The following is a 16,888-nucleotide window of genomic DNA, read 5'->3' as shown; positions in this document are numbered from 1 at the left end:
ATAAAATGACGGCCATGTTGGCAATATTAGAATGAATACGAGTGTCCATTTAAAAATGGTTGAATCATGATAATGTCCGCCACATACATTTTTTGAGTAGTTTATCTTTAAAATAGTTTTATGAAGCAACTTTCCTTAGACAGAAGAGAATGAACCAAGCTACAGCCATGCGATATGGTCTTTGGTGCCCTCTGGTGGTAAGTCGCAAGGCAGACCAAGAACATTACTTTGCACCCGTCATTTAGCCATTTCTCTATTTCTGGAGAACGAGCCAGCCCATGTAATACACACTCATTCTACGAACAACAGAATACACACATTCCCCATATTTTATTATTTCCATTTAAGGCACATTGTTCTTGCCAAAGTCCTTGACAGGTGAGGCAATCTGGGTAATCCTGGCAAATAAAGCCCTGGTTACAACATCAAAACACACACACCTCTTCGATAGACATATATCGGATCATTAAAATATGAGAGTAAACAGACTCATAACAATCACATCCTTCATTATTAACCCATTCTCATACATGCTGTACATACAATACACCCCCTGCAGTGTCTTCATGATCACTAATTACTGTCTCTCTGGGTGTGTGTTTTCTTTTCTCCTTCTTGGCTCTGCCTTTTGTCGTAGACATATAAAGTGACAAGTGGTCAACCATTGCTATTCTATTCACGTCCCTGTGTGCTGTGACCATTAAAACATCACAACTGATGATGATGATGATGATGATGATGATAGAAGTTTCATATAGTTGATTGATTGGAGTATTAGAAGGTTAGTTTGGGTGCCAGTCTTCCTGCTCAACTCCCTATGAAATTGTGACACAGCCCCTCTGCTCTATCCTCTCCTCTGCTGCCACTGGCAGGACCAGGTGGGAGATCCGGCTCCATAGTCCACTGAACTTGTCCAGGTCCATCAAGTCAAAGGCGGCCGGCTGGTCAGAGGAGAGGAACTTGTCCTGCAGGTGGTCATCCACCATCTCCTCCACGGCACTCAGTCCCAGGCTGGCCGGCAGCTCCTCCTCACCCCCCAGCAGCACGGTGAAGATGAGCAAGGCCTCTTTGTAGGCTGCATTCTCGTGGTCACAGTAGCGGTAGAATATGATCGTGGAACCCGGGGGCAGCTCCTCAAAGCGATGGATGACGGCTACAGGCCGGTTTCCCTCGAAGGCTTCCCCCAGCTGGGTGTCGATGTCCAGCTTGACCTGGTCGCTGTCCTGACCAGTCTTGTTGGCCCCATCGATGTGGAGGACGGACGAGGTGTTGAGGGCAAAGGAGAAGGCGGTGGCCAGATGCAGGGCAAGGCATTGCAGTGTCTTCTCCCCCCTGCGGCCTGCTGTCAGCATCAGGCTGACTGGTTCCGTGGGCCGGGCCGCCTGGAGGTGCCTCTCCAGGTGGATCCTGCTCCTCCTCCACAGCTCAGAGCGCTGCCCGGGGAACAGGGCCTCCACCTTCTTCAACGCTCTGTGGAAGGTCTCTGTTCGGTTGAGCACTGTGTTCTCAGGGGGAGACTCCGGGATGAAGCTCACAGCCACAGCCACCAGCAACACTAGAAGCCCAGTGAGTATCGAACTTTTCGCATAACCTGTAGAAAAAGCAGAAACAGGCTTGTTATTTGTGGTTCTGATTTCCATGGTTTAGAATTAGTCATGAGGGAGAATATTATTTTTTTTAAACACTATAGCCTATTTCCTTGAATTGCAAGTGCCACATCAAATCAGAGACTACCTAGTGTCTACTAACCAATGAAAACAGAAAGGAAGTGGCAGTCTTACAGGATGAGTATTCACATTCTTTAGTAGCCCTCTGGTCTGTGACGAGGAGTGGAATCTGGGGCTCTACAGCTCCATCCTTATCTTCCTCTTCAGAGCCTCTCTCACTGCTCTCCACTTGGGCAGTGGTGTTGTTCTCCTCTGGATCACAGCCTGGCTCTTCCATCACTGCAGCAGAAGGCCCAGTCTCCTTTTTAACTAGAGCTACAGGAAACACAGAGGATGAACACAATAAGCAGTGCCTGGTGAAAGTATACACACCTCTTGCACCTCTCTGATTCAGAGGGGTTGGGTTAAATGCGGAAGATACACTTCAGTTGAATACATTCAGATGACATTTACTTTTTGGCCTAAATTACAAACTAGATGGGGTCAAATCCAATACAACAGAGTAAAACCCTCTGCATGTTCAAGTATTGTGATGGCAGCATCATGTTATGGGTATGCTTGTCACCAGCAGGGACTGGGGAGTTTGTCAGGATCAGAAGAAATATGAAAGGAACAAAGCTCAGGTAAAACATTAAGAGAAAAACCCACCTCAGTCTTCTGAAAACTAAAACTATCCCAGGTTTAGAATTAAACTAAATATATTGCCAAGGACACACCAGAATGGCTTTCCAGTAGGTTTTGAGTGTTCCAGTCTCAGTCCTGACTTAAAATTGCTTGTAAATCAGAGACAAGTTTCAATATTGTTGTCCATCAATGATTCCTAACCAAATTAACTGAGCTGGAGCAAATAGAGAAAAACTATGGATATACACAGTGTAAAAACCCCATTTAGAACACCTGCTCTTTTCATGACAGACTGACCAGGTGAAGACTTTCATCCCTTATTGATGTCACTTGTTAAATCCACTTCAATCAGTGTATGAATACAATGAACATGTCCTTAATGATTTGTGCATCACTGGTTTGGACATGAGGCCGTAGCCAATATGCCTATCACATACACTTTGTCATGTAGGATATATTTTTTTTAATGTAGGCTACATTAAACATGTATTTAAATATGATTTCAATGTTGGCCTCGCTGATCGTAGAAATTCCTTGAGATTGTGAAGTGATTTTTTTACATATCCATTTGGAAAACTGAAATCTATATTTTTTTGGGTCCAACATTTTTTTTTTAAACTTGTCCTGGAAAGAGGACAAGTGTTAATGTCAAGACCTGCAATAAGACAGAATCAGGGAATTAGATGGTACCATTGTCTGGGGGAGAAACATTCCACTTTTCCTCACCTTCGGTGTCAAGATCCTCCAAGTTCTGGCTCCCCTGACCACTTGATGTATTTGGGGGTAAAGAGGAATCCTGGTTCTGGTTGCTCTGCTCTGCAGGAGTATCTATATCTGTGGTTCTCTGCTCTACCGGAGCATCTTTCTCTGTAGAGTGGCTCTCACTGCTCTCCACTTGGGCAGTGGTGTTGTTCTCCTCTGGATCACAGCCTGGCTCTTCCATCACTGCAGCAGAAGGCCCAGTCTCCTTTTTTACTAGAGCTACAGGAAACACAGAGGATGAACACAATAAGCAGTGCCTGGTGAAAGTATACACACCTCTTGCACCTCTCTGATTCAGAGGGGTTGGGTTAAATGCGGAAGATACACTTCAGTTGAATACATTCAGATGACATTTACCTTTTGGCCTAAATTACAAACTAGATTGGGTCAAATCCAATACAACAGAGTAAAACCCTCTGCATGTTCAAGTACTGTGATGGCAGCATCATGTTATGGGTATGCTTGTCACCAGCAGGGACTGGGGAGTTTGTCAGGATCAGAAGAAATATGAAAAGGAACAAAGCTCAGGTAAAACGTTAAGAGAAAAACCCACCTCAGTCTTCTGAAAACTAAAACTATCCCAGGTTTAGAATTAAACTAAATATATTGCCAAGGACACACCAGAATGGCTTTCCAGTAGGTTTTGAGTGTTCCAGTCTCAGTCCTGACTTAAAATTGCTTGTAAATCAGAGACAAGTTTCAATATTGTTGTCCATCAATGATTCCTAACCAAATTAACTGAGCTGGAGCAAATTAGAGAAAAACTATGGATATACACAGTGTAAAAACCCCATTTAGAACACCTGCTCTTTTCATGACAGACTGACCAGGTGAAGACTTTCATCCCTTATTGATGTCACTTGTTAAATCCACTTCAATCAGTGTATGAATACAATGAACATGTCCTTAATGATTTGTGCATCACTGGTTTGGACATGAGGCCGTAGCCAATATGCCTATCACATACACTTTGTCATGTAGGATATATTTTTTTTTAATGTAGGCTACATTAAACATGTATTTAAATATGATTTCAATGTTGGCCTCGCTGATCGTAGAAATTCCTTGAGATTGTGAAGTGATTTTTTTACATATCCATTTGGAAAACTGAAATCTATATTTTTTTGGGTCCAACATTTTTTTTAAAACTTGTCCTGGAAAGAGGACAAGTGTTAATGTCAAGACCTGCAATAAGACTGAATCAGGGAATTAGATGGTACCATTGTCTGGGGGAGAAACATTCCACTTTTCTCACCTTCGGTGTCAAGATCCTCCAAGTTCTGGCTCCCCTGACCACTTGATGTATTTGGGGGTAAAGAGGAATCCTGGTTCTGGTTGCTCTGCTCTGCAGGAGTATCTATATCTGTGGTTCTCTGCTCTACCGGAGCATCTTTCTCTGTAGAGTGGCTCTCACTGCTCTCCACTTGGGCAGTGGTGTTGTTCTCCTCTGGATCACAGCCTGGCTCTTCCATCACTGCAGCAGAAGGCCCCGTCTCCTTTTTAACTAGAGCTACAGGAAACACAGAGGATGAACACAATAAGCAGTGCCTGGTGAAAGTATACACACCTCTTGCACCTCTCTGATTCAGACGGGTTGGGTTAAATGCGGAAGATACACTTCAGTTGAATACATTCAGATGACATTTACCTTTTGGCCTAAATTACAAACTAGATTGGGTCAAATCCAATACAACAGAGTAAAACCCTCTGCATGTTCAAGTATTGTGAAAACAGCATCATGTTATGAGTATGCTTGTCACCAGCAGGGACTGGGGAGTTTGTCAGGATCAGAAGAAATATGAAAGGAACAAAGCTCAGGTAAAACGTTAAGAGAAAAACCCACCTCAGTCTTCTGAAAACTAAAACTATCCCAGGTTTAGAATTAAACTAAATATATTGCCAAGGACACACCAGAATGGCTTTCCAGTAGGTTTTGAGTGTTCCAGTCTCAGTCCTGACTTAAAATTGCTTGTAAATCAGAGACAAGTTTCAATATTGTTGTCCATCAATGATTCCTAACCAAATTAACTGAGCTGGAGCAAATTTGACAAAAACTATGGATATACACAGTGTAAAAACCCCATTAAGAACACCTGCTCTTTTCATGACAGACTGACCAGGTGAAGGCTTTCATCCCTTATTGATGTCACTTGTTAAATCCACTTCAATCAGTGTATGAATACAATGAACATGTCCTTAATGATTTGTGCATCACTGGTTTGGACATGAGGCCGTAGCCAATATGCCTATCACATACACTTTGTCATGTAGGATATATTTTTTTTAATGTAGGCTACATTAAACATGTATTTAAATATGATTTCAATGTTGGCCTCGCTGATCGTAGAAATTCCTTGAGATTGTGAAGTGATTTTTTTACTTATCCATTTGGAAAACTGAAATCTATATTTTTTTGGGTCCAACATTTTTTTTTAAACTTGTCCTGGAAAGAGGACAAGTGTTAATGTCAAGACCTGCAATAAGACAGAATCAGGGAATTAGATGGTACCATTGTCTGGGGGAGAAACATTCCACTTTCCTCACCTTCGGTGTCAAGATCCTCCAAGTTCTGGCTCCCCTGACCACTTGATGTATTTGGGGGTAAAGAGGAATCCTGGTTCTGGTTGCTCTGCTCTGCAGGAGTATCTATATCTGTGGTTCTCTGCTCTACCGGAGCATCTTTCTCTGTAGAGTGGCTCTCACTGCTCTCCACTTGGGCAGTGGTGTTGTTCTCCTCTGGATCACAGCCTGGCTCTTCCATCACTGCAGCAGAAGGCCCCGTCTCCTTTTTAACTAGAGCTACAGGAAACACAGAGGATGAACACAATAAGCAGTGCCTGGTGAAAGTATACACACCTCTTGCACCTCTCTGATTCAGACGGGTTGGTTAAATGCAGAAGATACACTTCAGTTGTACTGCTGACTAGGTATCCCCCTTTCCCATTTTACCGCCATCAATTTAAAATAACAAAAATAGATTACATTTGATCGTTTTTCCTACCGATCTACACAACCTACTCCACATTTTCAAAGGTAAAGAAATTATAGATTTTAGATGGAGATGTCTCGATTGTGTCTGTCTTTATACCCCAGAATTCATACTTGGTGAGAGCATCTTTGGCAGCCATTACAGAAGTAAATAATTTTGAATAAGATTCTACCAACCTCGCACAACTCTTAGGGCAACATACAGTGTACAAAACATTACATCTAAAAAGGGATTTGATGTGCCCCTGGTGACTCGTTGGGCAGGTCGCACCACCCTCTGGAGAGCCCTGCGGTTGTGAACGGTGCAGTTGTCGTACCAGGCAGTGATACAGCCCGACACATTGGTGCGGCCTGCCCAATGAGTCACCAGGGGCACACTGCCTGCCCTCCAGAACAACTACAGCGCCCGGTGTCACAGGAAGGCCAAGAAGATCAAGGACCCCTGCTACCCGAGCCACAGCCTGTTCATCCCACTACCATACAGAAGGCAAGGTAAGTACAAGTGCATCAATGCTGGGACAGAGAGACTGAAAAACAGCTTCTATCTCAAGGCCATCAGACTGTTAAATAGTCCGCCCAGTACCTTGCCCTGAACTTTAGTCCCTGTCAACCGGCTAACAACCGGTTACTCAATCCTGCACCTTAAACGCTGCTGTCTTAGGTACAGACATGGAACACTGGTCAACTTTAATAATGTTTACATATTGTTTTAGCCACTTCATATGTATATACTGTATTCTAGCTCATTCTACTTAACTTTTGCTGTCCATATACTATTCTATGCGTTTTTCCGATTTACTACATATTCAACCCGCATACTGTCTATAAATCCCCCCCCCCCCACACACACACACACACACACACACACACTCCGACATTGCTCGTTCTTAATTATATTCTTTGACTTTTTAGATGAATGGGTTTGTTGTGAATTGTTAGATATTAGTTGACTTTTGGAGCTAGAAACACAAGCATTTTGCTACGCCCACAATAACATCTGCTAAATGTGTATGCGACCAATAACATCTGCTAAATGTGTATGCGACCAATAACATCTGCTAAATGTGTATGCGACCAATAACATCTGCTAAATGTGTATGCGACCAATAACATCTGCTAAATGTGTATGCGACCAATAACATCTGCTAAATGTGTATGCGACCAATAACATCTGCTAAATGTGTATGCGACCAATACAATTTGATTTTGGAAGTCATGATCGATAAGAAACGGGTCAATTTAGAACTGAACAAAAATATTTAAAAAACGCAACATGCAACAATTTCTAAGATTTGACTGAGTTACAATTCATGTGAGGAAATCAGTCAATTTGAAATAAATTGGTTGTGGAAATCATTAGGCCCTAATCTGTGGATTTCAAATGACTGGGAATACAGATTTGCAACAGATGGTCACAGATACCTTTAAAAAAAAGTAGGGGTACCACTTGCCAGGTGGTAGCAGAGAGAACAGTCTATGACTCGGCTGGCTGGAGTCTGACCATTTGTAAGGCCATCCTGTGACACCGCCTGGTATAGAGGTCCTGGATGGCAGGAAGTGCCTTGCGGTTGGATGCAGAGCAGTTGCTATACCAAACGGTGATGCAGCCAGTCAAGATGCTCTCAATGGTGCAGCTGTAGAACTTTGAGGATCTGAGGGCCCACGCCAAATCTTTTCAGCCTCCTCAGGCTTGTTGTTAAGTTAGGTAATTGGCACCAGGCGTGTCCATACAGCCTTTCCCTAGTTAAAGTTCACCCCATTCATAGAAACGAACTACCTTTAGTGCCTATGATGAAGGCATCTTCTTCCTGAGTTCTGTTAACAGCCCCAACGCTTGGTCTGAACGTTAACACGCATTGCTTGAGGTACAGTTTTGGAAACATAAGGAAAAGTAAGATATATATATATATATACATACATACATCTTTCATGTCAGCAAGAAAAAAAAAAAATCCTAAAACCAAGGTTAAATTACTCCACCATATCTCCATGTTACAGCGTGTATACAAAAGACAGGCAGAAGACAGAGGCAACCACCTGTGCTAATTAGCTATCTAGAATGCTCCTGTGCTAATTAGCTATCTAGAATGCTCCTGTGCTAATTAGCTATCTAGAATGCTCCTGTGCTAATTAGCTATCTAGAATACTCCTGTGCTAATTAGCTATCTAGAATGCTCCTGTGCTAATTAGCTATCTAGAATGCTCCTGTGCTAATTAGCTATCTAGAATGCTCCTGTGTGTAATGAAAAGATGCCAGAAATATGTAATAAAAACTGTCAGCTGCAACTGTGTTAAAGATTAGACTTGATTTGTTTAATTCGTTTAAGCCTGTTAAAACAGTGTACAGTAAGTGTATATTTAGCATTTGTGAAATGATTTTGATGTGATATGAAAGTAAAAGGCTTCATGTTTCTAGAACCGTATCACAATTGAGAATCGATTCACGTTTAGATGGAGTCATTGTATTTTGCCAAAGCTAATCTACCTCTGAAAATAACACAATGTCCTTGGACCAAGGAGTAACGCAGAAGGCACGCCTATACTCTGGTTTAAAGATTTAATGTCACTTTTTGGACGACCCAATAAAATAAATAAAGTGTGTTATAGATCTGTCAGTCATTGAACGCAAGTTTATGAAGCGGTATATCTGTTCTATGCTTCCCCGTTCTTAGAGATTCTTCGGGATTTTGACAATAAAACCCTTTATCTACTTCCTCATAAGATGAACCATGGATTCCGTTTGCTGTTTGAAAGTAGTTAACTAGCTTCCTTCATACTGAATGCAGACACAAAAGTGGTAACCATAAATTAATCTGACATTAGGGAAGTAGATAAAGGCCTTAATGGCCAAAATCCCGAAGTGTCCCTTTAATTTTTGTTTTGCTCTTTTACATTAGGTTTTGTACACCAGCTTCAAAAAGCTGAAAATACAATGTTTTTGGATACATTTTTCACAACGGTTTAGATGGTGCGTTGATTCTGTACACGGAGTGCTTGTTTTGTCACATAAACTTAAATTAGGCAAACTGTTAGAATTTTAGCAAACAGAAAATGGCGGAACGATTTCTGTTTACCTGAAGTGATATTAAGTTAGTGTTGTTAGCTATTAGTATAAACACTGTTGTGGTTATTTAACATAATTGTTTGCATCTCTATAGTGTTATGAATGAGTATACTTACCCACTGTATCGCCTTCCTCAGATAAATATCCGCTTTAAATTTGCCTCTTGGTACAGAGGAGCAATAAGAAATGTCGCAGAATGACCGCTTATAGCCGGAACATAGATTCGTTAGCTATTTTTTTCCAACGAAATCTATGGAACGTGTCACTTATTTCCGGTGTTCTGTCGAAACGGCCCCTCCGAGAAAACGCTTCTGAGAACGATGTAGCTAGTCTAAATATTTCATTTGCGCTATACGGTATAATTTATAGTGGAACCATGGATCCTAAGATTTTACTAAACAACCCTACTCATCCAGCGAGGAGGTCGGGTCGACAAAACAATCGACGAATGTTTTGTCAAACAGGTAGCTACCTGATTCCATCTACAGTGAGCAAAAATATAAACGCAACATGCAACAATTTCAAAGATTTTATAGAGTTACAGTTCAAATTAGTAAATCAGACACTTGAAATAAATTCATTAGGGCCTATTCTATAGATTTCAAATGACTGGGAATATACATATATGCATCTGTTGGTCACAGATTGATAGTAAAAAATAAAATAAGTAGGGATGTATATCAGAAAACCAGTCAGTATCTGGTGTGACCAACATTTGCCTCATGCAGCGCCACATCTGGTTGTTGATTGCTGCATGTGGAATGTTGTCCCACTCCTCTTCAATGGATGTGCAAAGTTGCTGGATATTGGCGGGAACTGTAGCACACTTGTACACGATGATCCAGAGCATCCCAAATATGTTTAATGTGTGACTGTCTGGCGAGTATGCAAGGCATGGAAGAACTGGGACATTTTAAGCTTCCAGGAATTGTGTACAGATCCTTGCGACATGGGGCTGTGCATTATCATGCTGAAACATGAGGATGTCGGTGGATGAATTGCGTGACAATGGGCCTCAGGATCGTGTCACAGTATCTGTGTGCCATCGATAAAATGCAATTGTGTTTGTTGTCCGTAGGTTATGCTTGCCCATACCATAACCCCACCATTCCCCATGGAGCAGTCTGTTCACAACGTTGACATCAGCAAATCCACTCACCCACACGACACCATTAACACTGTCTTCCCAGTACAATTGAAACTGGGATTCATCAGTGAAAAGCACACTTGTCCAGCAGGCCAGGAAGGTGAGCATTTGCCCACTGAAGTCGGTTAAGATGCTGATCGGCAGTCAGGTCAAGACCCTGGTGAGGACGATGAGCACGCAAATGAGCTTCCCTGAGACGGTTTTGTACAGAAATGAATTGGTTGTGGAAACCCAGAGTTTCATCATCTGTCCGTGTGTCCGCCCCCCACCAAAAAAATATATATATTTATTATTATACATATACAGTACCAGTCAAAAGTTTAGACACCTACTCATTCAAGGGTTTTTCTTTATTTTTTACTATTTTCTATGTTGCAGACTAATAGTGAAGACATCAAAACTATGAAATCACACATATGTAATCATGTAGTAACCAAAAAAGTGTAAAACAAATCAAAATATGTTATTTGATATTCTTTAAAGCAGCCACCCTTTGCCTTGACAGCTTTGCACACTCTTGGCATTCTCTCAACCAGCTTCATGGGTAATGCTTTTCCAACAGTCTTGTAGGAGTTCCCACATCTGCTGAGCATTTGGCTGCTTTTCCTTCACTCTGCGGTCCAACTCATCCCAAACCATCTTAGTTGGGTTGAGGTCGGATGATTGTGGAGGCCAGGTCATCTGACGCAGCACTCCATCACTCTCCTTGGTCAAATAGTCCTTACACAGCCTGGAGGTGTATGAGTCATTGTCCTGTTAAAAAACAAATGATAGTCCCACTAAGCGCAAACCAGATGGGATGGCATATTGCTGCAGAATTCTGTGGTATGCATGCTGGTTAAGGGTGCCTTGAATTCTAAATAAATCACAGACAGTGTCAGCAGCAAAGCACCATCACACCTCCTCCATGCTTCACAGTGAGAACCACACATGCAGAGATCATCCGTTCACCTACTCTGTGTCTCACAAAAACACGGTGGTTGGAACCAAAAATCTCACATTTGGACTCATCAGACCAAAGAACAGATTTCCCCCGGTCTAATGTCCATTGCTCGTATTTCTTGGCCCAAGCAAGTCTCTTCTTTAATTTGTGTCCTTTAGTAGTGGTTTCTTTGCAGAAATTCAACCATGAAGGCCTGATTCACACAGTCTCCTCTGAACAGTTGATGTTGAGATGCGTCTGTTACTTGAACTCTGTGAAGCATTTATTTGGGCTGCAATCTGAGGTGCAGTTAACTCTAATTAATTTATCCTCTGCAGCACAGGTAACTCTGGGTCTTCTTTTCTTTTGGCGGTCCTCATGAGAGCCAGTTTCATCATAGCGCTTGATGGTTTTTGCAACTGCACTTGAAGAAACTTTAAAAGTTCTTGAAATGTTCCGGATTGACTGACCTTCATGTCTTAAAGTAATGATGGACTGTTGTTTCTCTTTGCTTATTTGAGCTGTTCTTGCCATAATATGGACTTTGTCTTTTACCAAATAGGGCTATCTTCTGTATACCACCCCTACCTTGTCACAACACAACTGATTGGCTGAAACGCATTAAGGAAAGAAATTCCACAAATTGACTTTTAACAAGGCACACCTGTTAATTGAAATGCATTCCAGGTGACTACCTCATGAAGGTGGTTGAGAGAATGCCAAGAGTGTGCAAAGCTTTCATCAAGGCAAAGGCGTGGCTACATGGAAGAATCTCAAATATAAAATATATTTAGATTCGTTTAACACTTTTTTGGTTACAATATGATTCCATATGTGTTATTTCAGTTTTGTTGTCTTCACTATTATTCCACAATGTAGAAATTGTACAAATAAAGAAAAAACCTTGAATGAGTAGGTGGGTCCAAACTTTTGACTTGTACTGTATATATTTTTTGAGCTCAATCCAGCTTTAAACTTATTTATGAAAGTTGTAATAGTAGAATGCATTGGGTATTGCATCATCAGTTCTTCTTTCATGTTAGTCATTGCATACCTTATAGAGCTATTTATAACTTGCCTGAAATATCTAGATCAACTAGCCCATTTCAGCTTATGTTTATTTAGGTTTTTTAGCCCATAGATATTGTTGTAATGTTTTTCTCTCACTCAAATAGCACATGAATACACATTACGCATGTATAGAACTGCAAGAAAATTTGCTTTAAAACTGCAACATTTTCTTTGCAGCCCATGACAAAATGTGTCAAATTGCAGGAAATAAGCTTTAAACATGCAAAATTCTCTCCACCAACAATAGGGGTGTGAGCAGTTTGTGTCATGAACAGTGCTTGTGCCCATAGATGTGGTCGTGGCGCGGGGGGAATGTTCTCCATTGCTGGAATGAGGGCCCGAATTAAAGTTTGCGATCCCCTGAGCTAACTGTTTCCGCTAACTTGTCTAGATACACACCCACAAGTCAAAATTGGATATATCGTAAAAACTCATGAAATCAAAAAATATGCTATCTCTTCATTATCAGTCATTAAAAGTATTCACATGGTCCTCATTAATTAGCTTAACCCGCCGCTAACGTTACTCATTAATTAGCTTAACCCGGCGCTAACGTTACTCATTAATTAGCTTAACCCGGCGCTAACGTTACTCATTAATTAGCTTAACCCGCCGCTAACGTTACTCATTAATTAGCTTAACCCGGCGCTAACGTTACTCATTAATTAGCTTAACCCGGCGCTAACGTTACTCATTAATTAGCTTAACCCGGCGCTAACGTTACTCATTAATTAGCTTAACCGGCGCTAACGTTACTCATTAATTAGCTTAACCCGCCGCTAACGTTACTCATTAATTAGCTTAACCCGGCGCTAACGTTACTCATTAATTAGCTTAACCGGCGCTAACGTTACTCATTAATTAGCTTAACCGGCGCTAACGTTACTCATTAATTAGCTTAACCCGGCGCTAACGTTACTCATTAATTAGCTTAACCCGGCGCTAACGTTACTCATTAATTAGCTTAACCCGGCGCTAACGTTACTCATTAATTAGCTTAACCCGCCGCTAACGTTACTCATTAATTAGCTTAACCCGGCGCTAACGTTACTCATTAATTAGCTTAACCCGGCGCTAACGTTACTCATTAATTAGCTTAACCCGGCGCTAACGTTACTCATTAATTAGCTTAACCCGGCGCTAACGTTACTCATTAATTAGCTTAACCCGGCGCTAACGTTACTCATTAATTAGCTTAACCCGGCGCTAACGTTACTCATTAATTAGCTTAACCCGGCGCTAACGTTACTCATTAATTAGCTTAACCCGGCGCTAACGTTACTCATTAATTAGCTTGTTGAAGCTACATACCTACCTAAGAATTTAGTGTTTCAATTTAATTTGTTATGAGTTAGCTAGTAGCTAGCTAAGTTAATGGTTAACCAGTCAAAAATGTGGAAGTTGGCGGTCAGATATAGAGATATAAATATATATATAGTTGTGAGAAGGATATATAAATATATATATAGAGAGAGATATATACAGTATAGAGATATATGTATCCATCTTGGATGTAATGTTTCGCTTGCGTTATTGCCACTCACTAAACTCCTTTTCTCACCTTCGCCAGCAGTTACTGTAAAGTTGACACCCACAGATCCGCTGAAGAGGAGGAGGGAAGAGAACAAGATCCCATCCTCACGTGTCGATGGCCAAAGCAGAGTTGCAAAGAAAAAGCCATATCTCAGACTGGCCAATAAAAATAAAAGATTAAGATGGGCAAAAGAACACAGACACTGGACAGAGGAACTCTGCCTAGAAGGCCAGCATCCCGGAGTCACCTCTTCGCTGTTGACGTTGAGACTGGTGTTTTGCGGGTACTACTTAATGAAGCTGCCAGTTGAAGATTTGTGAGGCGTCTGTTTCTCAAACTAGACACTAATGTACTTGTCCTCTTGCTCAGTTGTGTACCGGGGCCTCATTCCTCTTTATATACTGGTCAGGGCCAGTTTGCACTGTTCTGTGAAAGGATTAGTACACAGGGTTGTTCGAGATCTTCAGTATCTTGGCAATTTCTCAGAACAATAATAGACTGACAAGTTTCAGAAGAAAGTTATTTGTTTCTGGCCATTTTGAGACTGTAATTGAACTCACAAATGCTGATGCTCCAGATACAATGCAAATTATTTATTTGAAAATCATACAATGTGATTTTCTGAATTTTTGTTTTAGATTCCGTCTCTCACAGTTGAAGTGTACCTATGATAAAAATGACAGACCTCTACATGCTTCATAAGTAGGAAACACTGCCTATTTTGCAGGTTATCAAATACTTGTTCTCCCCACTGCACATATTTATTACAAAAATATATCTGTCCTTCACTGAGAGAAGGGGTCAGAGGTTATATTAGTGTCCGCACCATAGACCGTATTGAAAACGGGAAACAAGCGTTTCCCAGAAATGACTTTAGTCTGGAATGTTCTTTGTTAAGAACTTCCCCTAACCTCTGTGTAGTGTGTTGATTAACTACCCAGGAGACTTTCTATCTTACAGTCACACCCTCACACCCTGATATAACCCCCCCCCTCCCTCCTGTCTCTTCCTTGCAGGACATAGATCAGTCTTGATATGCTTGACAGAGGGGATCTCCAGCTTTCCTTCTCAGTAAGGCTGTTTCCCTGTTGATTAGTTTGTTGAATTAATGAATTAATGTCATGATAGACTCATATTAAATCTACTCATTTACCTCAGATCTCAAAAGAGTGTTTTAGTTGTTTTGTCTGACCATGAAACAAGCCAAACAGATATTTTTTGCATTACACATTTTCCTGTTAATTAAAATTAGGCCAGACAAATAAAATGTATATTATTTCCATATTTTTATACTTAGAATATGAAAAGTGCTAATCTGTGACATCTGAAAGGTTATCATTTGTAGACAAAAGTTTTAACTATTATTTATTTTTTACTAAATTGCCAAAAAGTTGAACAAAATCACAGCCATTGTTGTTCTGTTTGTTATATCAGTCAATCCCTGTCAATTGTAATGTTTTGTTTTGGGATTAAAGTATCAACAGTAGAATCCTCTCAATGTTCAACACAAGCAGACAACTGATTGTGTGTATGTTTGGGTCAGTGGAGTCTCCTTAGAGGGGAAAGGGGAGGAACATCCTCCTCACTGAATTTAATTTATTGCGACCGGGGCCCACTGGTGTAACTGCTAAACTGCTTTCTGACTGTATACCGTGCTGTGTGATTGGTAGCGGGTTTACTAACGCGTTAGTTCTAGTAGCTATGTTGACTATGCTGTGACAACGATGTAGGCTGTGTGTAGCAGTTATAGCAGTCATGTTATGAGGGTTTGGCTTGGAAAGTGTTTATTTGCCTGGTCACAGACAGCTGATGTGTTGTGCACTGAAGTCCACAAGCGACCGGGAGGTCCATGGGGCGACGCACAATTGGCCTAGCGTCGTCCGGGTTAGGGAGGGCTTGGTCGGTAGGGATGTCCTTGTCTCATCGCGCACCAGCGACTCCTGTGGCGGTCCGGGCGCAGTGCGCGCAAACCAAGGTTGCCAGGTGCACGGTGTTTCCTCCGGCACATTGGTGCGGCTGGCTTCCGGGTTGGATGCGTGCTGTGTTTAGAAGCAGTGAGGCTTGGTTGGGTTGTGTATCGGAGGACGCATGACTTTCAACCTTCGTCTCTCCCGAGCTCGTACGGGAGTTGTAGCGATGAGACAAGATAGTAGCTACTACAACAATTGGACACCACGAAATTGGGGAGAAAAAGGGGTAAAATAAATCAATAAAAAGTTGTGAGAAGGAATTATAAATACAACGAGCAAAGTGATCGTGCTGTTTTGAAAAGTGAACTGTGTATTCATTCCGCTGAGTCTGTTAAAAAACTTTTCTTCAACGGAAGCAAACGGAACGGGATAAAATACATTCTACTAAAGTAAATATTAGGCTACTTATTCATATAGCATGCATGACTTTTCAAACTCAATGAAAGACCTACATCTACATGGTTTTGAGTAAAGCCAATTTGACAAGAGTCAAATTACTGCACCTGTACATAGCCCACCTATAATTTAGCCCAAACAACTACCTCTTTCCCTACTGTATTTAATTTATTTATTTTGCTCCTTTTCACCCCATTATTTTTATTTCTACTTTGCACATTCTTCCATTGCAAATCTACCATTCCAGTGTTTTACTTGCTATATTGTATTTACTTTGCCACCATGGCCTTTTTTTGCCTTTACCTCCCTTATCTCACCTCATTTGCTCACATCGTATATAGACTTGTTTCTACTGTATTATTGACTGTATGTTTGTTTTACTCCATGTGTAACTCTGTGTCGTTGTATGTGTCGAACTGCTTTGCTTTATCTTGGCCAGGTCACAATTGTAAATGAGAACTTGTTCTCAACTTGCCTACCTGATTAAATAAAGGTGAAATAAAATAAATAAAAAGAGTTTCCGAGTTGGATGACCGTTCACAACGATTTTCCCCAGTCGGCTCAGATCGATATTGAACAAAAATATAAACGCAACATGTAAAGTATTTGTCTCATGTTTCATGGGCTGAAAATAAAGATCCCCGAAATGTGCCATTCACAAAGAAACATACAGTAAGACAACACAGTATGATCAGTGTAGTAAAGATCAGGGAATACTTGTAAAGCTGTGGAAGGAGTGTTAT

General features: G+C 41.2%; 1 protein-coding gene and 1 long non-coding RNA gene across 3 annotated transcripts; one reads left to right on the top strand and one right to left on the bottom strand.

Moving 5' to 3' along the window:
• Positions 1-311: 311 nt before the first annotated feature.
• On the bottom strand, positions 312-9,356 carry LOC135513272 (torsin-1A-interacting protein 2-like). 2 transcript variants are annotated; one of them, XM_064936138.1, is made up of 7 exons: positions 9,222-9,356; positions 7,819-7,900; positions 5,598-5,852; positions 4,309-4,563; positions 3,018-3,272; positions 1,782-1,982; positions 312-1,591 (listed from the first exon to the last, which is right to left on the bottom strand). In XM_064936138.1, the coding sequence occupies exons 3-7, from the start codon at positions 5,812-5,814 to the stop codon at positions 816-818; spliced, it is 1,704 nt and encodes a 567-aa protein (XP_064792210.1). In that variant the 5' UTR covers positions 5,815-5,852; positions 7,819-7,900; positions 9,222-9,356; the 3' UTR covers positions 312-815. The 2 variants fall into 2 exon arrangements, with proteins under 2 accessions (XP_064792210.1, XP_064792209.1); XM_064936137.1 differs by lacking the exon at positions 7,819-7,900 and having other exon boundaries at positions 9,222-9,352.
• A 14-nt stretch (positions 9,357-9,370) lies between these two features.
• Positions 9,371-16,586, top strand: LOC135513274 (uncharacterized). The gene is made up of 3 exons (XR_010451512.1): positions 9,371-9,569; positions 10,184-10,412; positions 13,816-16,586. It is a non-coding gene; the product is annotated as an uncharacterized LOC135513274 (long non-coding RNA).
• Positions 16,587-16,888: the final 302 nt, after the last annotated feature.

This window comes from Oncorhynchus masou, chromosome 24, assembly GCF_036934945.1.
Source record: "Oncorhynchus masou masou isolate Uvic2021 chromosome 24, UVic_Omas_1.1, whole genome shotgun sequence".
In the NCBI taxonomy this organism is placed as follows: domain Eukaryota; kingdom Metazoa; phylum Chordata; class Actinopteri; order Salmoniformes; family Salmonidae; genus Oncorhynchus; species Oncorhynchus masou.
The sequence above is the reverse complement of the archived record's forward strand: the minus strand, read 5'-3'. Positions and strand labels throughout refer to the sequence as shown.